This window comes from Pseudophryne corroboree, chromosome 6 (assembly GCF_028390025.1).
Source record: "Pseudophryne corroboree isolate aPseCor3 chromosome 6, aPseCor3.hap2, whole genome shotgun sequence".
NCBI classification, from domain to species: domain Eukaryota; kingdom Metazoa; phylum Chordata; class Amphibia; order Anura; family Myobatrachidae; genus Pseudophryne; species Pseudophryne corroboree.
In genome coordinates, this window is record NC_086449.1 from 811,051,537 (window position 1) to 811,070,870 (window position 19,334).

The window sequence follows — 19,334 nt, forward strand, 5'->3', positions numbered from 1 at the left end:
ATGTGTATTGCGACCTGTAGCGCACGGAACAAAGATATTAGAGGACACATCTGTAACACGAGAACGCAGTGGCAACTATATGTTTTTTATCTGTGCTCAGCGAGGGGAAGGCAGCCCCCCCCCCTCCCCCCGTTGTTATTCCATGCCACTTTTCTCTATTATCGTGCTGACTTATTACACCCAAAGTAATAAGGGATAAAATGTCATTAATAAGAGGCACAATGAAACACTAGCAGAATTAATGAGGGGTAGAACGAACTGTTCCGCAATCACGCTGAGCTTAATAAATAGAAATGGAAGATGGAACATAACCGGCTATATTATTGGAGCTTTCTTGCTGGGAATGAAAGATATAGGGCAGAGAAGAATGAGAAAAGTAGAGCTCTGACTCCGAGAACTTACAACCTAAAGGGATGTGAAAGTAAGTATGCTATCTGATTCTATTTCTACGTGTCTTGTGGTGGCCTCGAGTTGGTCGGACCAAACAATGCATGTGCTATGGTCTACAAGAAAATGGCCGCCACTCCCCAGCACACTGGTGGCTCTTCATGAGGGGATGTGTACCCAAGGATTGATGGCTCTTCATGAGGGGATGTGTACCCAAGGATGTGTGATGCATATTATTATTATGTGTCCTAAATTGCATGAACCCGATAGAAGGAATGAGTTATAGGTGGTCACGTCAAGCTGGGACAGAGTGTGGCTATACTTCTACCCCGGTATTTGATATGTGGTGATACATATGACTTCTTTGGCACGCATTCAAGGTTGGACATTAGACAATTTTCTGCCGCGCCTTTCAGGAGGATCAGAACATGTCTCCTTCATGCACAAAGCTGTTGCTTTGACCATTTACCCGAAATGCTTTTTCAAAAGACGCCAAGTATGGTAGAAAGTTATTTCCTTTACCTCCCTGAGAGCGTCTCACAAACGTCAGCCGTAGCTTTGAATTCTTACACAAAGAGAGCGAAATTTGCCAAATGTGAATTGATCCGTATTATCTGAAGTATAAAAAAACACGTTTTGATCAAGCGTTGTGTGTAAGGAGGCGCGGGTCTTGTCCTGTGACTTTCCTTTCACTCGGGGAAATGTTACACAGTGTGCAGCCATTTTGGACAATTCAATTCAAAAAGCGCCATTGTCAAAGATCACTAGCCTCCGTAATTACAGTCCATTGTGGCGTTAATTAACCCTAACTTTGTTTTGTGGGTTCATTTCCGCGTTATGAAGTGGTGAGAGCTAACAATGTGACCTTCGTGTCACGCAGAGATCGTTAAATGTCAGCCGCACACATCTCTCAGCGCTGAGAAAGCTGTTTAATTGCTTTGCTAATTTCTGCCTAAAAGCTTAAAGTAATTACAAAGAGCACGTTGAACAAATTCTAGAAAATACGAGAACGTAAAGTTAGTTCCCTGAATCTTCCAGCTGCAAATTTACCTCCAGGTGATCTATGCCGGCGACTCCCTGATCCATACTCTCCTCCTCTCGCAGAATGTCCGGGAGGCTCACAAATTGTGGGTGGCATTTCACAGAAGAGTAGACCAACCCTCTGGCATCCCGTCCACTTCTGCCTGTCACTATGGGGGTCATTCCGAGTTGATCGTTGCTGTGCTAAATTTAGCACAGCTACGATCATTCACACTGACATGCGGGGGGACGCCCAGCACAGGGCTAGTCCGCCCCGCATGTCAGTGCTGACCACCCCCCTCCCTGCAGAAGTGCAAAGGCATCGCACAGCGGCGATGCCTTTGCACTTCAAGAGTAGCTACTCGTCGCTCCCCGGCCCGCAGCGGCTGCATGTGACATCACGCAGCTGCTGCGGCCCGCCCCCCCCCAACGGTCCGGCCACGCCTGCGATGGCCGGACCGTGCCCCCTCCCGCCCAGCGACCGCCTCTGCCTCAGAGGTAATCGCTAGGCAACGGCGAGAAACTTCCGCGAGCGATTGGGTCGGAATGACCCCCTATATTCTGTGTATATCAGCCATGACCACAGCAACAACAAGAAACTGCAGCCTCCATTGTCCAATTACGTAAAATGGCCGCCAAACTGTCAGGGCCAGGAAATCTGCGTTGGAAGGTGCATGACGTTAAAAATCTATGGAAGGAATTTACAGCAGCATATGTTTAGTTATCTGCTGCCTGCTGCCATATCTGGTTAGTATGTAATGCGTGTAGCTGACAGGTACATATGCAAAGCTCCCAGCTGTCCTGATTTACGATGGATCTGAGCGGGCATGTACACCATCCCAGCAGGCGTGACGTGTGCCCTGACTGCCAGGAATATTGGGAGTTGAATGGGTGCCCACACACCTGTCGCTGTACACCAGGCAACGCAGGGGCCTCTTCAGGGGAAGGTGGTAGGGGGCACAGCAGCTAGCTCTGGGGGGTGCATGAGATCCCACAGTATTTGTGCAGCCACTTTCCATGTCTGTGCATGGCATCCTCTTAGTCGTACTGTATGTACGGGCGCACCCAGTCATTTGGCAAAGTTGGTTCCAATTGCTGGGGGCAGCCGATTGCTTCGAAAAAGGACCATCTGGGTAACAGGTGCACCCCTAAGAAGCGATGGCATAGACGTCACGGGATCCCACTTCTTGGTCCTGGACAGCTGTAAGAGGTATAGGGGCAGATGTATGAAGAACATGGAGAACATCGGACGCACAGCCCTACGCTGTCTCAGACAAAGCGCCCTCATAATACGCCGGGGCCTCTCCAGCTGCAGTGCCTGACTAGGTAACACACACAAATCTGGGGCAGATGTATTAAGTCTGGAGAAGTGATAAAGCAGTGATAAGTGCAAGGTGATAACGCATCAGCCAATCAGCTCCAATATGTAAATTGACAGGAGCTGATTGGCTGGTGCGTTATTACCTTTCACTTATCACTGCTTTATCACTTCTCCAGGCTTAATACATCTGCCCCAATGTGCCTGTGTTTTTAAACCCTCCCTTCCTGCGTTACCGCCCCCAAACGGTGACTACTTGTCACTACTCACTTTGCGAATAAATCCTCTGTGCTATCGCTACACTATTCAGTCACGGTACATGCGCAGTGCGGCTGTGGCGGGCACGCAGTGGGTGCCTCTCAGTGTCAGGCGCTCCGCACTGTATGAGTGAATAATGTGGTGTTGCACAGACAGACTTGTTTTGCCCGGTGCCACCAGAACATCTCTGAGTGTCTTCCCTTCAAGGCTCAGCTCCTGTATCCCCAGCAGACAGCGCTCCAAGTATGGCGGTACAGCGTACCGGTAAGAAATTCCCAGCCTGTATGCCGTACCGCCAGGCCGTCCACCATACCTGCCTCCCGCTGGCTGCTATGGGAGGGGAGGAAAGCGCAGCGCCTCTCCTGCCCCTCAGTTCTCTGGGATGGATTGTCCGGTCTCCGGCGGGGGGGTGAATCTCATAAGGCACCGCGGGTTGCCAGCCAATCAGAGCTCACAGACTGGCAGCCGCGGCTCCTGATTGGCTGCCGGTCCGCGAGCTCTGATTGGCTAACGAAACAGCGCCTCATTTGAGATACCCGCCGCCGGAGCTGCAGAGACCGGACTTCACGAGCATTGAGGGGCAGGAGAGGCGCCGCGCTGCGCTCTCCTCCCCTCACACTGTATATCTGGCACTGTGGGGGCATTTATAATCTGGCACCGTGGGGGCATTTGTGTATCTGCCACTGTGGGGGCATTTGTGTATCTAGCACTGTGGGGGCATTTGTGTATCTGGCACTCTGGGGCAATGTGTATCTGGCACTCTGGGGCAATGTATATCTGGAATTATTGGGGTCATATATGTATCTGGCCCCGCCATATGTGTATTACGCCCCGATTTTCATTGGCCACGCCTATTTTTTGGGCGCGCGCAGTACCTATAAGACATTTTTTCTACTTGCACCACTTCCAGCAGATCACAGCATTTGCTAGCTCAATGAGTATCACAATAAGCGGCAAAGAAGGATGTGCCGCAGCCTGTGTGCCCAAAGCCACCAAGTGCTTACCGTCTAGGGGAAATCCCCCGTTATTCTCATTACGTGCTGTAGTGCACCTGTCCCGTGCATGGTCTTACTCCTGCCGGAGACTGGTTGTTATGTGGGAATCTATAGAAGCACATAATGATGCTGTCACTGTCCCCTGCAGCTCCGGTGGCAGCTCCCACAGGGGGCAACGCAGATGAACATTCTACTACAGGGAGCCAAGAAATGGCAGCTCAGTGTTCTGAGGGGATCATGAAGGATTCTGGGTACAGATATGTCAGGCCACATACTGGGAAGAGGCTTTGTTAGCAGACAGTGATCTGGAGTGGCGCTATCCTGGCCCTCATAACAGACAGGCTCTCTGCTTCTCCTCTTGCTGTGTCATTATGGCATATATACCACGTCAACGTTCTCATGTTGATGTTGTGACTGTGGCCCTAATATACGGAACCTGTAGGGATGGGCTGTATTAGGAGTGACGCAGCTGGGTCATCTGTGTAGATACAGCTGCACTTACTATACAGATTGGAATCCCTAGAACATAGGTCTTCAACCTGTGGCCCTCCAGCTGCTGTGGAACTACACATCCCAGCATGCCCTGTCTCAGTTTTAGCATACCTTAATAGCAAAACTGTGGCAGGGCATGCTGGGATGTGTAGTTTCACAGCAGCTGGAGGGCTGCAGGTTGAAGACCCATGCCCTAGAAGATCTTTTACTGTAAACCATACAAATCCTGATCTTCATAAGACAGTCCTGATTTTTGGTGGATAAGGGAAGTGGCTTAGCAATGTGGGGGCAATCGGCAGCTGAAGAGGCTGTTTCTGAATGTGGCCGCATCTCACAGGGGTTTTTACCTTTTGCAAACTGCGCATGCGACGCAGCCCTACATACACAACTTGGAGCGTCTGTGAGCGATTCAGAGTAGCGTGCTTAGGGGGACATTTACTAAGCAGTGATAAGAGCGGAGAAGTGAGCCAGTGGAGAAGTTGCCCATGGCAACCAATCAGCACTGAAGTAACATCTATAATTTGCATCCTATAAAATGATACAGAGCTGCTGATTGGTTGATGGGGACATTTCTCCACTGCCTCACTTCTCCGCTCTTATCACTGCTTAGTAAATGTTCCCCTTAGTTGCTTCTCGCCGATGGTTACTGAGCGGCAAAGGGGCACTTACACATAGACGTGGCCGAGTCTGAGTCCCGCGTTATGAGTGTGCACGCCATTGTCACTCAACTCTTTTGCTACGAGCATGGCGCAGGTGTAAGTGACTCCTGGAAGCCGCCAGAATTGCAAACACATTACGCGCAGCTCAGAAAGAAGCCATTTTTGTTCGCCCTGCCGTAATGTGCAGATGTACGCTTAGAATCTCTCTGTGGCGCATGCTGAGGGTTAATTTATACAAGCACAAACAAACCTGTATATATTGTATCACAGCCGGGTTTATGCATAAATACTATCTCCTGCATAAACATTTATTATGCACTTGTCCTTCCAGCTACAGTACAGTGAGCGCTATACAAGAGGCACAGGGGGCCTTGTGCGAACCATTATGGTATATCGTCAATAAAGAGCTTTTATTGCAATTATTCCCGTTATATTAGTAGGAACCAGTCTCCAGAGGCAAACCTTTATTAAGGAGGACATATTTGAACTGATGTTTCAATGGCAGCTACCAGGATACAGTATGTGCTAAATTGTTTTATGCTATTCCCTAAACGCCCAGCACATGAATTTTTAGGTAGCACATTTGACCAGCATTCAGCGAGCACTAATTAGAAGTCATCCATACACACTGACAGGGGCTCACTGATCAAATAAGTGCTCGCCATCAAACCCTCCGCTGCCTCCAGCCAGGACGAGGTTAAACTACTTTAATTTCCTTGGTCAAACACCCCAAATCTGGCTGATTTCAGTTTTGCAGCTTGAGGTTGACAGCTCTGTATAATGGTGACTTACAGATAAATGAGGGAGATTTGAAGGTTAGTTCAATTTTTTATTTTTTTTTTGAGCTGCAGGAAGAGGTTTCGGTGTGTTGTTCTGCCATCTAGTGGGCGTACTGGTAATGGCAGGCATAACTTTTCCAGGAGTAAACCAGTAAAATATTTAATGTGTGTGATTTGTTTTCATTTGTGAATGGCTATCACTGAAGCACTGGTTTATTTGGAAGAATAACTTTATCTTTTTACACGTATTTTAAATAAATATATATATATATATATATATATATATATATATATATAGGGAAGATATGTTGCATGGTACATACACTATTGTAACCATGCAGCTCTCTACTTCTCCCCTAATACAATGGGGGTAATTCACATCTGATCGCAGCAGCAAATTTGTTAGCTAATGGGCAAAACCATGTGCACTGCAGGTGTGGCAGATGTAACATGTGCAGAGAGAGTTAGATTTGGGTGGGTTATATTGTTTCTGTGCAGGGTAAATACTGACTGCTTTATTTTTACACTGCAGTTTAGATTTCACTTTGAACACACTCCACCCAAATCTAACTCTCTCTGCACATGTTACATCTGCCCCACCTGCACATGGTTTTGCCCGTTAGCTAACAAATTTGCTGCTGCGATCAGATCTGAATTAGGCCCAATGACTTCCTTTGTATACCAGGAAGAGTTTGTATCATTCACAAACCACAATTTTTGTTGTCCGACTTCCAATATCAGCAGCTGTGCAGTTTTCCCTTTTGGAATCTCTGTAGACAGCTCCATACAGACCTTTTAAAAATCCATGGGTGGGGATTTGGCCATTATAAAATGCGGTATATGAGCGTGCGTGTATTTCCGGGATATATACAGTAACAAGCTGATTTTGCAGAATGCGTTATGCCGCACTCTCAGCACACGTCGTGGACAGTCTGTGAATTCACCGGCTGCCGCCTGACCAGGCTGCTGTGTCCTCAAATCATTACTTTAATGGCGGTGGTATCCTGTCCTGAAGTCCCCAGTATTGGACGCTGTCCCAGGCGCAGGCCCTAAGTCGTTTATCACAGCAGAAGCAGCTCCGTCACCTTCTCCCCCGTGCCAAGGTGTCATCGCATTTCATTAAATTCTGCTCTTGGCTCATCCTGATCCCGCCGCCCGCTGCCAAGGGAGTCAGGAGTGAGATATGTGCCCTGTTTAATGACGTTACAGCTGCATTCTGCTGGAGGAAAGATTAGTCTCAGATTTTTAAGCTCCATGGTTCCTGGGCCGTGCCAGTTGCTCAGGCGGCTGCTCTCTCTGCTTACTGGTCTGCTCCGAGATGTCACACCATGCCAGTCACAGTACTGTGACACCCAGTCTCACAGGGATGAGGAACCATCACACCCTCAGGGCTTCACAGCCTTAAATGACAATACATTTTAACATGTGAACTTTCATATATGAACCAGGAAGGTAACACACGTGTTACACATCCAAGCGGTGATCTGACGTTCCGTTGCAGCTTGTAAAGTTCCCTACAGACAGCTGAAGCTCCTTTGTCGTGTTTGGAACAATGGTCTGAGACTGTGTGTTTGTAAGAAGCCGTAATATCACACGTCCTGTCCTCGTGTGTGTATTCCACACAGAGCATTCCTGCAAAGCAAGGCTGTCCCGCTGCCAGTCACTCTCTGCCTGAGAAACGTCCCTACCTCTCCCCCTAGCGTGCCATCACAGCCGTTCATATGTATTAACGTCAAACTGGCCTTTACTTAATTAGGATGCAGTGATCCATTTATGCATTTTGCCGGTACTCTTCCTGAGGCCCTGCATGTGACAGGGACAGTGTCATAATGTTTGAGGGAAACCAGAAGCCACCGACCGAAAGTTACATAATAGAAGTAGCAAGGTCCCCCAGCAGCACAGAGTGTATCAGGAGAGGAGTGATGTATTAGTGAGGATAGGGATGCATGTGACAGGGGCAGTGACATGATGTGAGGAGGGGAATGGAGGCAGCAGGAAGCCACAGACTGAGAGTTATATAGTGGGAGGAGCAGGGTACACAGCAGCACAGAGTATATCAGGAGATGAGTGATGTGTCAGTGAGGACAGGGCTGCATGTGACAGGGGCAGTGACATTATGTGAGGAGGGGAATGCAGGCAGCAGGAAGCCACAGACTGAGAGTTATATAGTGGGAGGAGCAGGGTCCCCAGCAGCACAGAGTGTATCAGGAGATGAGTGATGTGTCAGTGAGGACAGGGCTGCATGTGACAGGGGCAGTGACATGATGTGAGGAGAGGAATGGAGGCAGCAGGAAGTCACAGACTGAGAGTTATATAGTGCGAGGAGCAGGGTCCCCAGCAGCACAGAGTATACCAGGAGAGGAGTGATGTGTCAGTGAGGACAGGGCTGCATGTGACAGGGGCAGTGACATGATGCGTGGAGGGGAATGGAGGCAGCAGGAAGCCACAGACTGAGAGTTATATAGTGGGAGGAGCAGGGTCCCCAGCAGCACAGAGTATATCAGGAGAGGAGTGATGTGTCAGTGAGGACAGGGCTGCATGTGACAGGGGCAGTGACATGATGTGAGGAGGGGAATGGAGGCAGCAGGAAGCCACAGACTGAGCGTTATATAGTGGGAGGAGCAGGGTTCCCAGCAGCACAGAGTATATCAGGAGATGAGTGATGTGTCAGTGAGGACAGGGCTGCATGTGACAGGGGCAGTGACATGATGCGAGGAGGGGAATGGGGGCAGCAGGAAGCCACAGACTGAGAGTTATATAGTGGGAGGAGCAGGGTTCCCAGCAGCACAGAGTATATCAGGAGATGAGTGATGTGTCAGTGAGGACAGGGCTGCATGTGACAGGGGCAGTGACATGATGTGAGGAGGGGAATGGAGGCAGCAGGAAGCCACAGACTGAGAGTTATATAGTGGGAGGAGCAGGGTCCCCAGCAGCACAGAGTATATCAGGAGATGAGTGATGTGTCAGTGAGGACAGGGCTACGTGTGACAGGGGCAGTGACCTGATGTGAGGAGGGGAATGGAGGCAGCAGGAAGCCAAAGACTGAGTTATATAGTGGGAGGAGCAGGGTCCCCAGCAGCACAGAGTATATCAGGAGATGAGTGATGTGTCAGTGAGGACAGGGCTGCGTGTGACAGGGGCAGTGACATGATGTGAGGAGGGGAATGGAGGCAGCAGGAAGCCAAAGACTGAGTTATATAATGGAAAGGGGCAGGATCTTCTAATAGTATTTGTGATGTGTGAAAGTTTTGGCGTTAATCTGAGAAATAATTGAATACATCCATATTGATTCTCTCTGCAGGTCATTCACTGGAATTCTCCAAAGAAGCTGCGTGTCAAGAACAAGCATGTAGAGTTCTTCCGGAATCTGTACCTGACGTTCCTGGAGTATGACGGGAACCTCCTCCGGAGGGAGCTCTTTGGTTGCCCCAGTGAGACAGACATTAACAGTGAGAATGTGAGTACAGTGAGGATAATTGGGGCAGGGTCCCTGTATAGGAGACACATCCAAAGTAACACAATTGTGACACCAAGCTTGATACTTACTGTGGAGTTTTACATTTGCTCTGTGTGAGTCACCAGCTCCGCCCTGTGTTACCCAAAACATGGAGATCTCAACACTTCCGGGTTTAGGACCCTGGAGAATCTTCCGACTCCCTGCAATCCCTGGGAATTAATGTGTAGGGTGAACAGTACAGTGAATAGAAGTGATTGCATGGTTACTGGGTTGAACAGATTTATATGGAGTCATACGGCAAAGAGACTCCCACTTGGTCATATAGCTTGAAGAGCAGCATTAATTATATGCACCCTCTATAGTCATTTAATTAACCCACACTTGTAGCAATTTACATATCCTCTCCGTCTCGCTGCCCTGGACACGCTGCAAGTTTCCCGTCACTCGCCGGCCCCCCTGGCTGAACGGACGCACATTCTGACCAGATTTAATGTTTTAAATGTTATTACACAAAGATTGAGCCAAGTCTGCACAATGCCATCTGCTTACTGTGCCCCGTGCCCCCTGGCATCGCAGCAGCATGGCAAGAATACATATTCATGACAGTCTTATTTTAAACTCTGTTTCCTGTCGCTGGATACTTGGGTACCGAGCACAATGCACAGCTGATGCATCTCATCAGACCCCTTCACTGCTACCAGGCAGCAAATTCCTCCAGTGTCAGCGGCGGTGCGGAGCAGCCGCCGCGCAGCATAAGTGATGTGTGCGTCTGTGTGTGCGTGTGTGTGTGTAATTCAGGGCTCTGCCAGTATCCTGCGATGTCTGCAGAAAGCACGGGCATATTTTCGTCTCTTCAGCATCTTATATGACTTAGGGGTCTATTTACTAAGCCTTGGAGAGAGATAAAGTCAACGGAGATAAAGTATGGCCAATCAGCTCCTGCAAGTTTTCAAACACAGCCTGTAATATGGCAGTGAGGAGCTGATTGGCTGATATTTTGGGGCAGATGTATTAAGCCTGGAGAAGTGATAAAGCAGTGATAAGTGCAAGGTGATAACACGGCAGCCAATCATCTCCAATATGTAAATTAACAGGAGCTGATTGGCTGGTGCGTTATCACCCTGCACTTATCACGGGTTTATCACTTCTCCAGGCTTAATACATCTGCCCAAGTGTACCAGCCAATCAGCTCCTCACTGCCATGTTACAGGCTGTGTTTGAAAAATGACAGGAGCTGATTGGCTGGCACGTTATCTCCGTCCACTTTACTTTCGCCGTAGTAGATCAGTAGCGGCGTTTGGGCCTCTTGCGCCTTGTTAGCGATCGGAAATGTGGCTGTAACGAGGCTGCGGTGTCAGGCAGAGAGCTTTAGCAGGGCAGTAACATGTGAGAAATTAATGTGACGCATCTTCGTGCCGTGACAGCATAAATCATTTATTTAACTACAGTATCTGGTAGATGTAATAAAAATTCCAGTTACAATATGTGTCTGTGACAGTGGGTCTGATTCAGTGGTGGGCGCTAAAACGACAGTCGCGCTATTCTCCGATGTTTTTTGATCTGCGCATGTGTGGATCTGGTCCGGCGACGTCGGCCGCAGTGCCCTGTAATCTGCAGCACGATTTGCATTCTGCCGTAGTTTGGGTACGGTGTCGAAAGCATTCCAGAAAAAGGGGGTGCGTCAGCCGCATTTTCTAGATGCGCCAAAGCCACTGACTGCGTCCACGGATGCCATGTCACTGGCCCAGGTAGTGTGATTGGTCGGACGTTCAGAGTAACCTGACGGTAGCTCAGATGTCTGCTGGCCTCAGTCCATGCACAATCGGCCGCACAGATGTACACAATGGAAGGAGTTTGTAGCGGCATTTGTATAATCTCACAGACGGGTAACCGCCAATAGACGCCACTGCCCGCGCTTCTGCGCCACTCAGAATCAGACCCATTGTGCAGGAACCAACACATCGTCATTGAGACTTGTTGGAGATAAAAACCTTCCTCACCTTATCAAGTTCCTTCGGTTGTCTGTGTAAATTACCTTTGACCAATCGATTGGGAGCTCACAAAGTAGACATGACACGTAGTATGTTTCACAAGATGAGTCTGCAGCAGTTTATTGTCTCTAGGGGTTCTTATAGGCATATACAGGAATTTATTACACGTCATAAAACATAAGCATAAGCGTCATTTCTCACACATAGAAATTATGAGACATTACAATCCTTGAGATTCAGTCTACGGTGGTCATTCCGAGTTGATCGCAGCCAGCAACTTTTTGCTGCTGCTGCGATCAACTAGTCCACGCCTATGGGGGAGTGTATTTTAGCGTAGTAGGGCTGCGATCGCTTGTGCAGCCCTGCTAAGATAAACAATGTTCAAGCAAAAGTAGACTAGGCCTGGACATACTTACCCTGTGCGATGGATCCAGCGATGATGGAGCCGGCTTTGACGTCACTCCTCCGCCCTCCGCTCTGCTGGACACGCCTGCGTTATACTCACCACTCCCCGAAAACGTCTCCAAACGGTCCGGATCCACCCTGGCACGCCTCCGTCCTGTCAATCTTCTATGCGGTCCGCCCTGCGACCGCTTTCTGCCTTAGACGCGACGTAACCCAGCGACCTCTCGCTGGGCAATGTCGCGCACAGCGGCCGACGCGCATGCGCACCCCGCACCCGTTCGCACCGCAGCGATAAACCGCTGCGTGCGAACGGGTCGGAATGACCCCCAATAGACACTGTTCCCAAAACAATTACTGTTCTCCAAAACATCACTGTTCTCAAAACATGTTCCAGGAGATGAGCGATTAGCTTAACCTTGGTTCTAAAAGGAAACAAACTTCTTTCTAACTAAAAATATCAGCATTATTTATAACCTTAAAGCAAAAGCGTCTCTTTATATTCAAACATATGGCTGCTGTTATACAAAATGGCTGAAAACTATCTTAACATAGCGCTATCTTTCTCAGACTGTTCCTGTAATTGTATTGCATCGATTAAAAAGCCACGCAGTAAATGTAATAAGTGACGCGTCTCTTTCACCAGCTCCAGAAGCAGCTGTCTGAGCTGGACGAGGACGATCTGTGTTACGAGTTCAGACGGGAGAGGTTCACGGTTCATCGGACTCACCTCTACTTCCTGCACTACGAATACGAGCCGGCGGCGGATGACACAGATGTTACTCTGGTGGCACAGCTGTCCATGGACAGGTACAAGATGGCCGATGGCTGCGCGGGGGGACGCGGCAGATGGGAAACCGTTTAGCCTCCGTCACTTTTAGAGAGAACCCTGTGAATGTGTAGTTCGGCTCAGGACCCTCTGTCCTCCCAGCTGGCCGGTGTGTATGCAGGACCATATGTGACCTTCCCCTGTACGGGAGGTCCTCACCTGCAACCAGCGCTTCTCCAAGCGTCACACCCGGGAGGGGGTTACACATTGCCCAGAGGGCAGTCTCAGGGATGCTAAATGCACATGGCTGCTGTCTGGTAATCTGCATTGGAATCATTACTGCTAAGTCTCCAGGAATAGCCATAGACCAGGGAAAGAATTGGTTACAGGCGACTCTGGAAGCACGAGGGTCCTTGGGCCGGGACCCCTGTGGTTCTGCTTGTTAAAGAGAAAGGACGGTGCGTTTGCAAAGACAAATAATTCCAGAGCATGGTAAACGAGGTGCTGTTCTACCGTCCGCAATATTTGTGATTGCTACCATGGTGCAATCTCCCACTTCCCAATTCTCTATGCACCAAACAGTTGTGGGTGGTGTTTCCCACACTCAGACCTCAATGTTCCCTAACAGTACTGGTTGTAAGGATATGCATGCTTGAACACAGATGGCGTAGTTAGTGCATCAGTCATTTTTATTTTTTCCATCTATGCTCAAGAATGGATTTCCTTGAAACCTGGACTGTAAGGGTGCTTTCAATATGGAAAATTGAAGTGGATCTGTTTGGGCGCACCCTGCAGCTGAGAAATATGTTGCTCTAGAGATATCACCAATCTCTAACTAGACAGAAATGGGTACAAATGGATGCAAACACATAACATCAAGCGCTGAGCAATAATAAAAAATCAAACCTTCCCTTTGTGTATGAAGAGAGAGATTTCTATTGAAGGCGTTTCCCTTTGGTTCTAAATTGGAGGTTCCACTCTTCCATTCACATTAGGAATGATCACATGTAAAGAAAATACAATACAATGGTGTAGTATGTCTTCACAGGATAACACTTCACCCCAGTGATGTTGATTAGGGAGAAGGTGAGTGTCGAACCTCCACCAGATCTTCATGCAATAAAGCTTTCAACTTAATGAAGGATAGAACGTAACCCAACTCACAATATAAAGTGGGTATTACAGGCGTATAAAGGTATCTTTATATAGATGTAAAGCCACAGAAAGCAATCTGATGGGCGTACCCCAACTCACAGTGACTAAGGATAGATGAAGCATATAAAGGTTTCTTTTAGTGTGGTACTTCACATCATAGCGTACCCCAACTCACAATTCAGCAGATTTTCGTAAGCATATAACGGTTACTTTCATTCTCCAGATAACCAAACAATGTGGTAAACATCAAAAAGATTTATTCCATAAAAGGTTGTTTCCAAAAAAGTTCATAAAATATTCCCACAAGGAATAGACATGTAACAAGACATAAAAAAGGAGCAGTAATGAACAATCACACCACCTGGTTTGGACACCTGGGGGTAAATTTACTAAAATGGGAGTTCTTTTTAAGATGGGATGTTGCCCATAGCAACCAATCAGATTCCAGGTATTATCTTCTAGAAGGTGCTAGATAAATGAGAAGTAGAATCTGATTGGTTGCTATGGGCAACATCCCATCTTAAATAGAACTCCCATTTTAGTAAATTTACCCCCTGGTGTATATCACCCGGTCAAACGGATTCCGGAGTTCCTTCCTGATCAGGGCATCCAGGGTCCAAAATCCATATGGGGAGATGGTATAAGAGTAATAAAAAAGCTCCTGTCTGCTGCAATATTCCTTGCGGGAATATTTTATGAACTTTTTTGGAAACGACCTTTTATGGAATGAATCTTTTTGATGTTTACCACATTGTTTGGTTACCTGGAGAATGAAAGTAACCGTTATATGCTTACGAAAATCTGCTGAATTGTGAGTTGGGGTACGCTATGATTTGAAGTACCACGCTAAAAGAAACCTTTATATGCTTCATCTATCCTTAGTCACTGTAAGTTGGGGTACGCCCATCAGATTGCTTTCTGTGGCTTTACATCTATATAAAGATACCTTTATACGCCTGTAATACCCACTTTATATTGTGAGTTGGGGTACGTTCTATCCTTCATTAAGTTGAAAGCTTTATTGCTTGAAGATCTGGTGGAGGTTCGACACTCACCTTCTCCCTAATCAACATCACTGGGGTGAAGTGTTATCCTGTGAAGACATACTACACCAATTTAGAACCAAAGGGAAACGCCTTCCATAGAAATCTCTCTCTTCATACACAAAGGGAAGGTTTGATTTTTTTATTATTGCTCAGCGCTTGATGTTATGTGTTTGCCTCCATTTGTACCCATTTCTGTAAGGGTGCTTTGAAGACAGAATTTGGGAAACACTGCTCTACCGGTTCATTAAATTCCAGTCTCAGGGCTCTGACTGGGTTCGTCATTATGTCTTTGATGGTACTATGATACAATTATTGACACTATATTCTTTTTGAAGGATTAGACTTGACCTTTTCTTTGTTTTTTATGTCTTACTTACACCCTGTTCTCCCTTCGTTTAGGCTGCAGATGCTGGAAGCCATCTGCAAACACTGGGAGGGCCCCATCAGCCTGGCTCTCTACCTCTCGGACGCGGAGGCACAGCAGTTTCTGCGTTACGCACAGGGCTCTGAGGTCCTACTCAACCGGCGGAACGTGGGCTACCACATCGTCTACAAAGAGGGGCAGTTCTATCCCGTCAACCTGCTGAGGAACGTGGCCATGAAGCACGTCAGCACTCCTTACATGTTCCTGTCAGACATAGACTTCTTGCCGATGTATGGACTCTATGAGAGCCTCAGGTAATGCAAGAACTACCTGCCGGAAGCGCCAACTTCCAGCACAACCTTGTATCTCATTGTATTTGATAAAATTAGTGTGGGATAGCGGGCAAGGAACATAAACCATTCTGCCCGATAGCAAAGCGGCTGCACTGAAAACACAGGACAGAAAACCAACGCAATGTGTGTAGTAAAAGTTGCAAGATGGCGCGCCATCAAATAAAGCCATCCTCCTGCTAGCCGACTGCTTGCACCCTGTAAGTGTTCAGTGCATTGGGGCAGTACGTGCTGTAGTAATGGCGGCCCGCTGTGTCACCATTATCCGTTTCTAGCGCAGCAGTCGGTCACATGACCATATTGAAACACCGCACTCGAGCCAGGCACGCCCATAAACGGACAGTGCTTACGTTTGCTGTGGATCGTGCCGGAGCAGAGGTGTCCATGACATCATGACGTCACAGGACAATTGCTGTGGGAGCGCTGCCCCCTTAGTCTTGTGCCCCAGGCCGCGTGCCTGGTTGCACGGCCTTTGTTATAACCATAGCTCTGCGCATCACGGGGCTCCTTCAGAGACAGCTGGTTAAAACAGGGCATGACAGACATACAGTAGTTAGAGGCCTTTTTATTAATATCCAGCGTAAACAACTAATCTCAGCAATGATAATTTGTAAATAGGTGTTTACCAGGTGCCCCAGCGAGGGCTTCTGTTCTTATTACCGCAAGCCTAGCAGTGCCTGCGAAGGGTTAAAGTGAAACGCGCACAGTGGTGGCCATTGCTGGGTATTGGTAACGCCAGTACTTGATGAATTCAGGTCTCTGGGAACGGGGGTGAGCGCGCTAACTGGGTGAGCTGAGAAGAGCGCTTTCTCTTGTGAAAACGCCAAAGAAAGGGCTTCTCTAAGCTTGACAAAAAGGCCCCATAATCTGTTATGGAACTGGAATAAACACGTTGGCCCCTACAATGGATGTTTTTGTCCATTTTCCAGTGCTTGGGTTCAAATGGTCAATTGTCATTTTCTCTCATCCATTACCAGATGATCTGTCAGATAATTGTGTAGTGTATGCCCAGCTATACCCCCCCCCCCCCTCCCCACCACCACCACCACCACCACACGCAGCCTCATTCTAACCTCAGGATTGTGAGTGGGCGGGATTTAGGTGGAGGTGTTGTGACCGCTGATCACATAACTACATCCCCTCCCACCCATAGCCTAACCCTAATGTAGACATTCTGAAAAGATTGACACGTCGTGCGTCGACACCTTTACGCTGTCAACATCCTACCTACACAGGTATAAAGTAAAAAGACATTTTTCCCGATCAACAAGCAAAAGAAAGTCATATCTGTCCCTGCAACGTCAGCATAAACCTTAGTAAGGAATAAAAATTTCCAATTCATACTGACGGAAACATACAGCAGCTGCTGCGGCGCAATTACAGCGAAAGATATCGCTTCTCTGTGCTGAGGACATAGAGGTACAAGGCCTAGATCCCCCTCTTCTCCATGTACCACCTCAGAATACTGTGCCCACCTCACCCAGCCCGGGAACCGCACAGAGGTCCTGGGGCCTGCCATACATTGGCTCAGTCCGCGCAGGAAGCCGCCGTGCCGCGTCTACTGTCCACATTCTCAGGCAATGCGGTAATATCATCATACTGCTAAATGGATGAGGAGGAAGCGTAAGGGTCCTAATAGGGTTTTATTGAATGTCTCAGTAAATTGACGCCTTAGCCTTGTAATCGTGTTTGTAAACACTCAGGGAACTGTACGTTTCAGCAGATAAGACGCGTTATAGGGACATCATCTCAGGTCGGCATTAATAACCACCGTATATCTTTCATGTTTGGCTCCTCTAGGGGAAAATGAAATAAGGATGTGATTGTACCTACTGTAGATACAGTATTCACTACATTGCAGCTCCCTCTTGTGGTCTCTATAAGTAATGCAAGTCCTTGGTGAATATGTTCTTTGGCTCTGGCATTTTTCTCTGAATCATCATCATAGCCGGCAGCTGTCACTGATGCCACAGCCAGGTCTCACAGATATGTCCCAGGGGCAGTGACATGATGTGAGGAGGGGAATGGAGGCAGCAGGAAGCCACAGGCTGAGAGTTATATAGTGGGAGGAGCAGGGTCCCCAGCAGCACAGAGTATATCAGGAGATGAGGGGTGTGTCAGTGAGGACATGGCTGCATGTGACAGGAGCAGTGACATGATGTGAGGAGGGGAATGGAGGCAGCAGGAAGCCACAGGCTGAAAGTTATATAGTGGAAGGAGCAGTGTCCCCCAGCAGCACAGAGCATATCAGGAGATGAGGGATGCGTCAGTGAGGACAGGGTTGCATGTGACAGGGGCAGTGACATGATGTGAGGAGAGGAATGGAGGCAGCAGGAAGTCACAGACTGAGAGTTATATAGTGGGGGGAGCAGGGTTCCCAGCAGCACAGAGTATATCAGGAGATAAGTGATGTATCAGTGAGGACAGGGCTGCATGTGACAGGGGCAGTGACATGATGTGAGGAGAGGAATGGAGGCAGCAGGAAGTCACAGACTGAGAGTTATATAGTGGGAGGGGCAGGGTTCCCAGCATCACAGAGTATATCAGGAGATGAGTGATGTGTTAGTGAGGACAGGGCTGCATGCGACAGGGGAAGTGACATGATGTGAGGAGGGGAATGGAGGCAGCAGGAAGCCACAGACTGAGAGTTATATAGTGGGGGGAGCAGGGTTCCCAGCAGCACAGAGTATATCAGGAGATAAGTGATGTATCAGTGAGGACAGGGCTGCATGTGACAGGGGAAGTGACATGATGTGAGGAGGGGAATGGAGGCAGCAGGAAGCCACAGACTGAGAGTTATATAGTGGGAGGGGCAGGGTTCCCAGCAGCACAGAGTATATCAGGAGATGAGTGATGTGTTAGTGAGGACAGGGCTGCATGTGACAGGAGCAGTGACATGATGTGAGGAGGGGAATGGAGGCAGCAGGAAGCCACAGACTGAGAGTTATATAGTGGGGGGGAGCAGGGTTCCCAGCAGCACAGAGTATATCAGGAGATAAGTGATGTGTCAGTGAGGACAGGGCTGCATGTGACAGGGGAAGTGACATGATGTGAGGAGGGGAATGGAGGCAGCAGGAAGCCACAGACTGAGAGTTATATAGTGGGAGGGGCAGGGTCCCCAGCAGCACAGAGTATATCAGGAGATGAGTGATGCATCAGTGAGGACAGGGCTGCATGTGACAGGGGCAGTGACATGATGTGAGGAGGGGAATGGAGGCAGCAGGAAGCCACAGACTGAGCGTTATATAGTGGGAGGAGCAGGGTCTCCAGCAGCACAGAGTATATCAGGAGATGAGTGATGTGTCAGTGAGGACAGGGCTGCACGTGACAGGGGCAGTGACATGATGTGAGGAGGGGAATGGAGGCAGCAGGAAGCCACAGACTGAGAGTTATATAGTGGGAGGAGCAGGGTTCTCCAGCAGCACAGAGTATATCAGGAGATGAGTGATGTGTCAGTGAGGACAGGGCTGCATGTGACAGGGGCAGTGACATGATGTGAGGAGGGGAATGGAGGCAGTAGGGAGCCACAGACTGAGAGTTATATACTGTAGTGAAAGAAGCGGGATCCCCCAGCAGCACCTGTATAGTATAGTGTACCATAGTGTAGCACAGAATGAGTACCATAGTGTTGGAATGAGCCATGGTGCTATAAGTACAGGGCTGGTGTTTTTTTACAGGCGTGATGTCCCCAGTTCTTAACCATGATCCTAACAGGTCACCTAGCTGGGCACAGGGTATTACTGACTGTCACATTTTAGAGATCCATAGGTGACCTGAAAAATATGAACTGTTTGGGGTCCTGAGGACCAAGTTTGAGAACCACTGACCTTAGTGAATACAGCCCTATGCTTACTGTCACTATGGCGAGAGGACCTCACAAGGTGTTTCCCCT

General features: G+C 48.4%; 1 protein-coding gene across 2 annotated transcripts in view; it reads left to right on the forward strand.

Annotated features, from left to right (window-relative positions):
- LARGE1 (LARGE xylosyl- and glucuronyltransferase 1) overlaps positions 1-19,334 on the forward strand; it is a 464,898-nt gene that overhangs the window by 436,699 nt on the left and 8,865 nt on the right. For both annotated transcript variants that reach the window (XM_063929035.1, XM_063929036.1), the window contains exons 10-12: positions 9,210-9,365; positions 12,405-12,568; positions 15,128-15,406. In XM_063929035.1, coding sequence (XP_063785105.1) covers positions 9,210-9,365; positions 12,405-12,568; positions 15,128-15,406 — 599 coding nt within the window. The remainder of the gene's footprint in view (positions 1-9,209; positions 9,366-12,404; positions 12,569-15,127; positions 15,407-19,334) is intronic.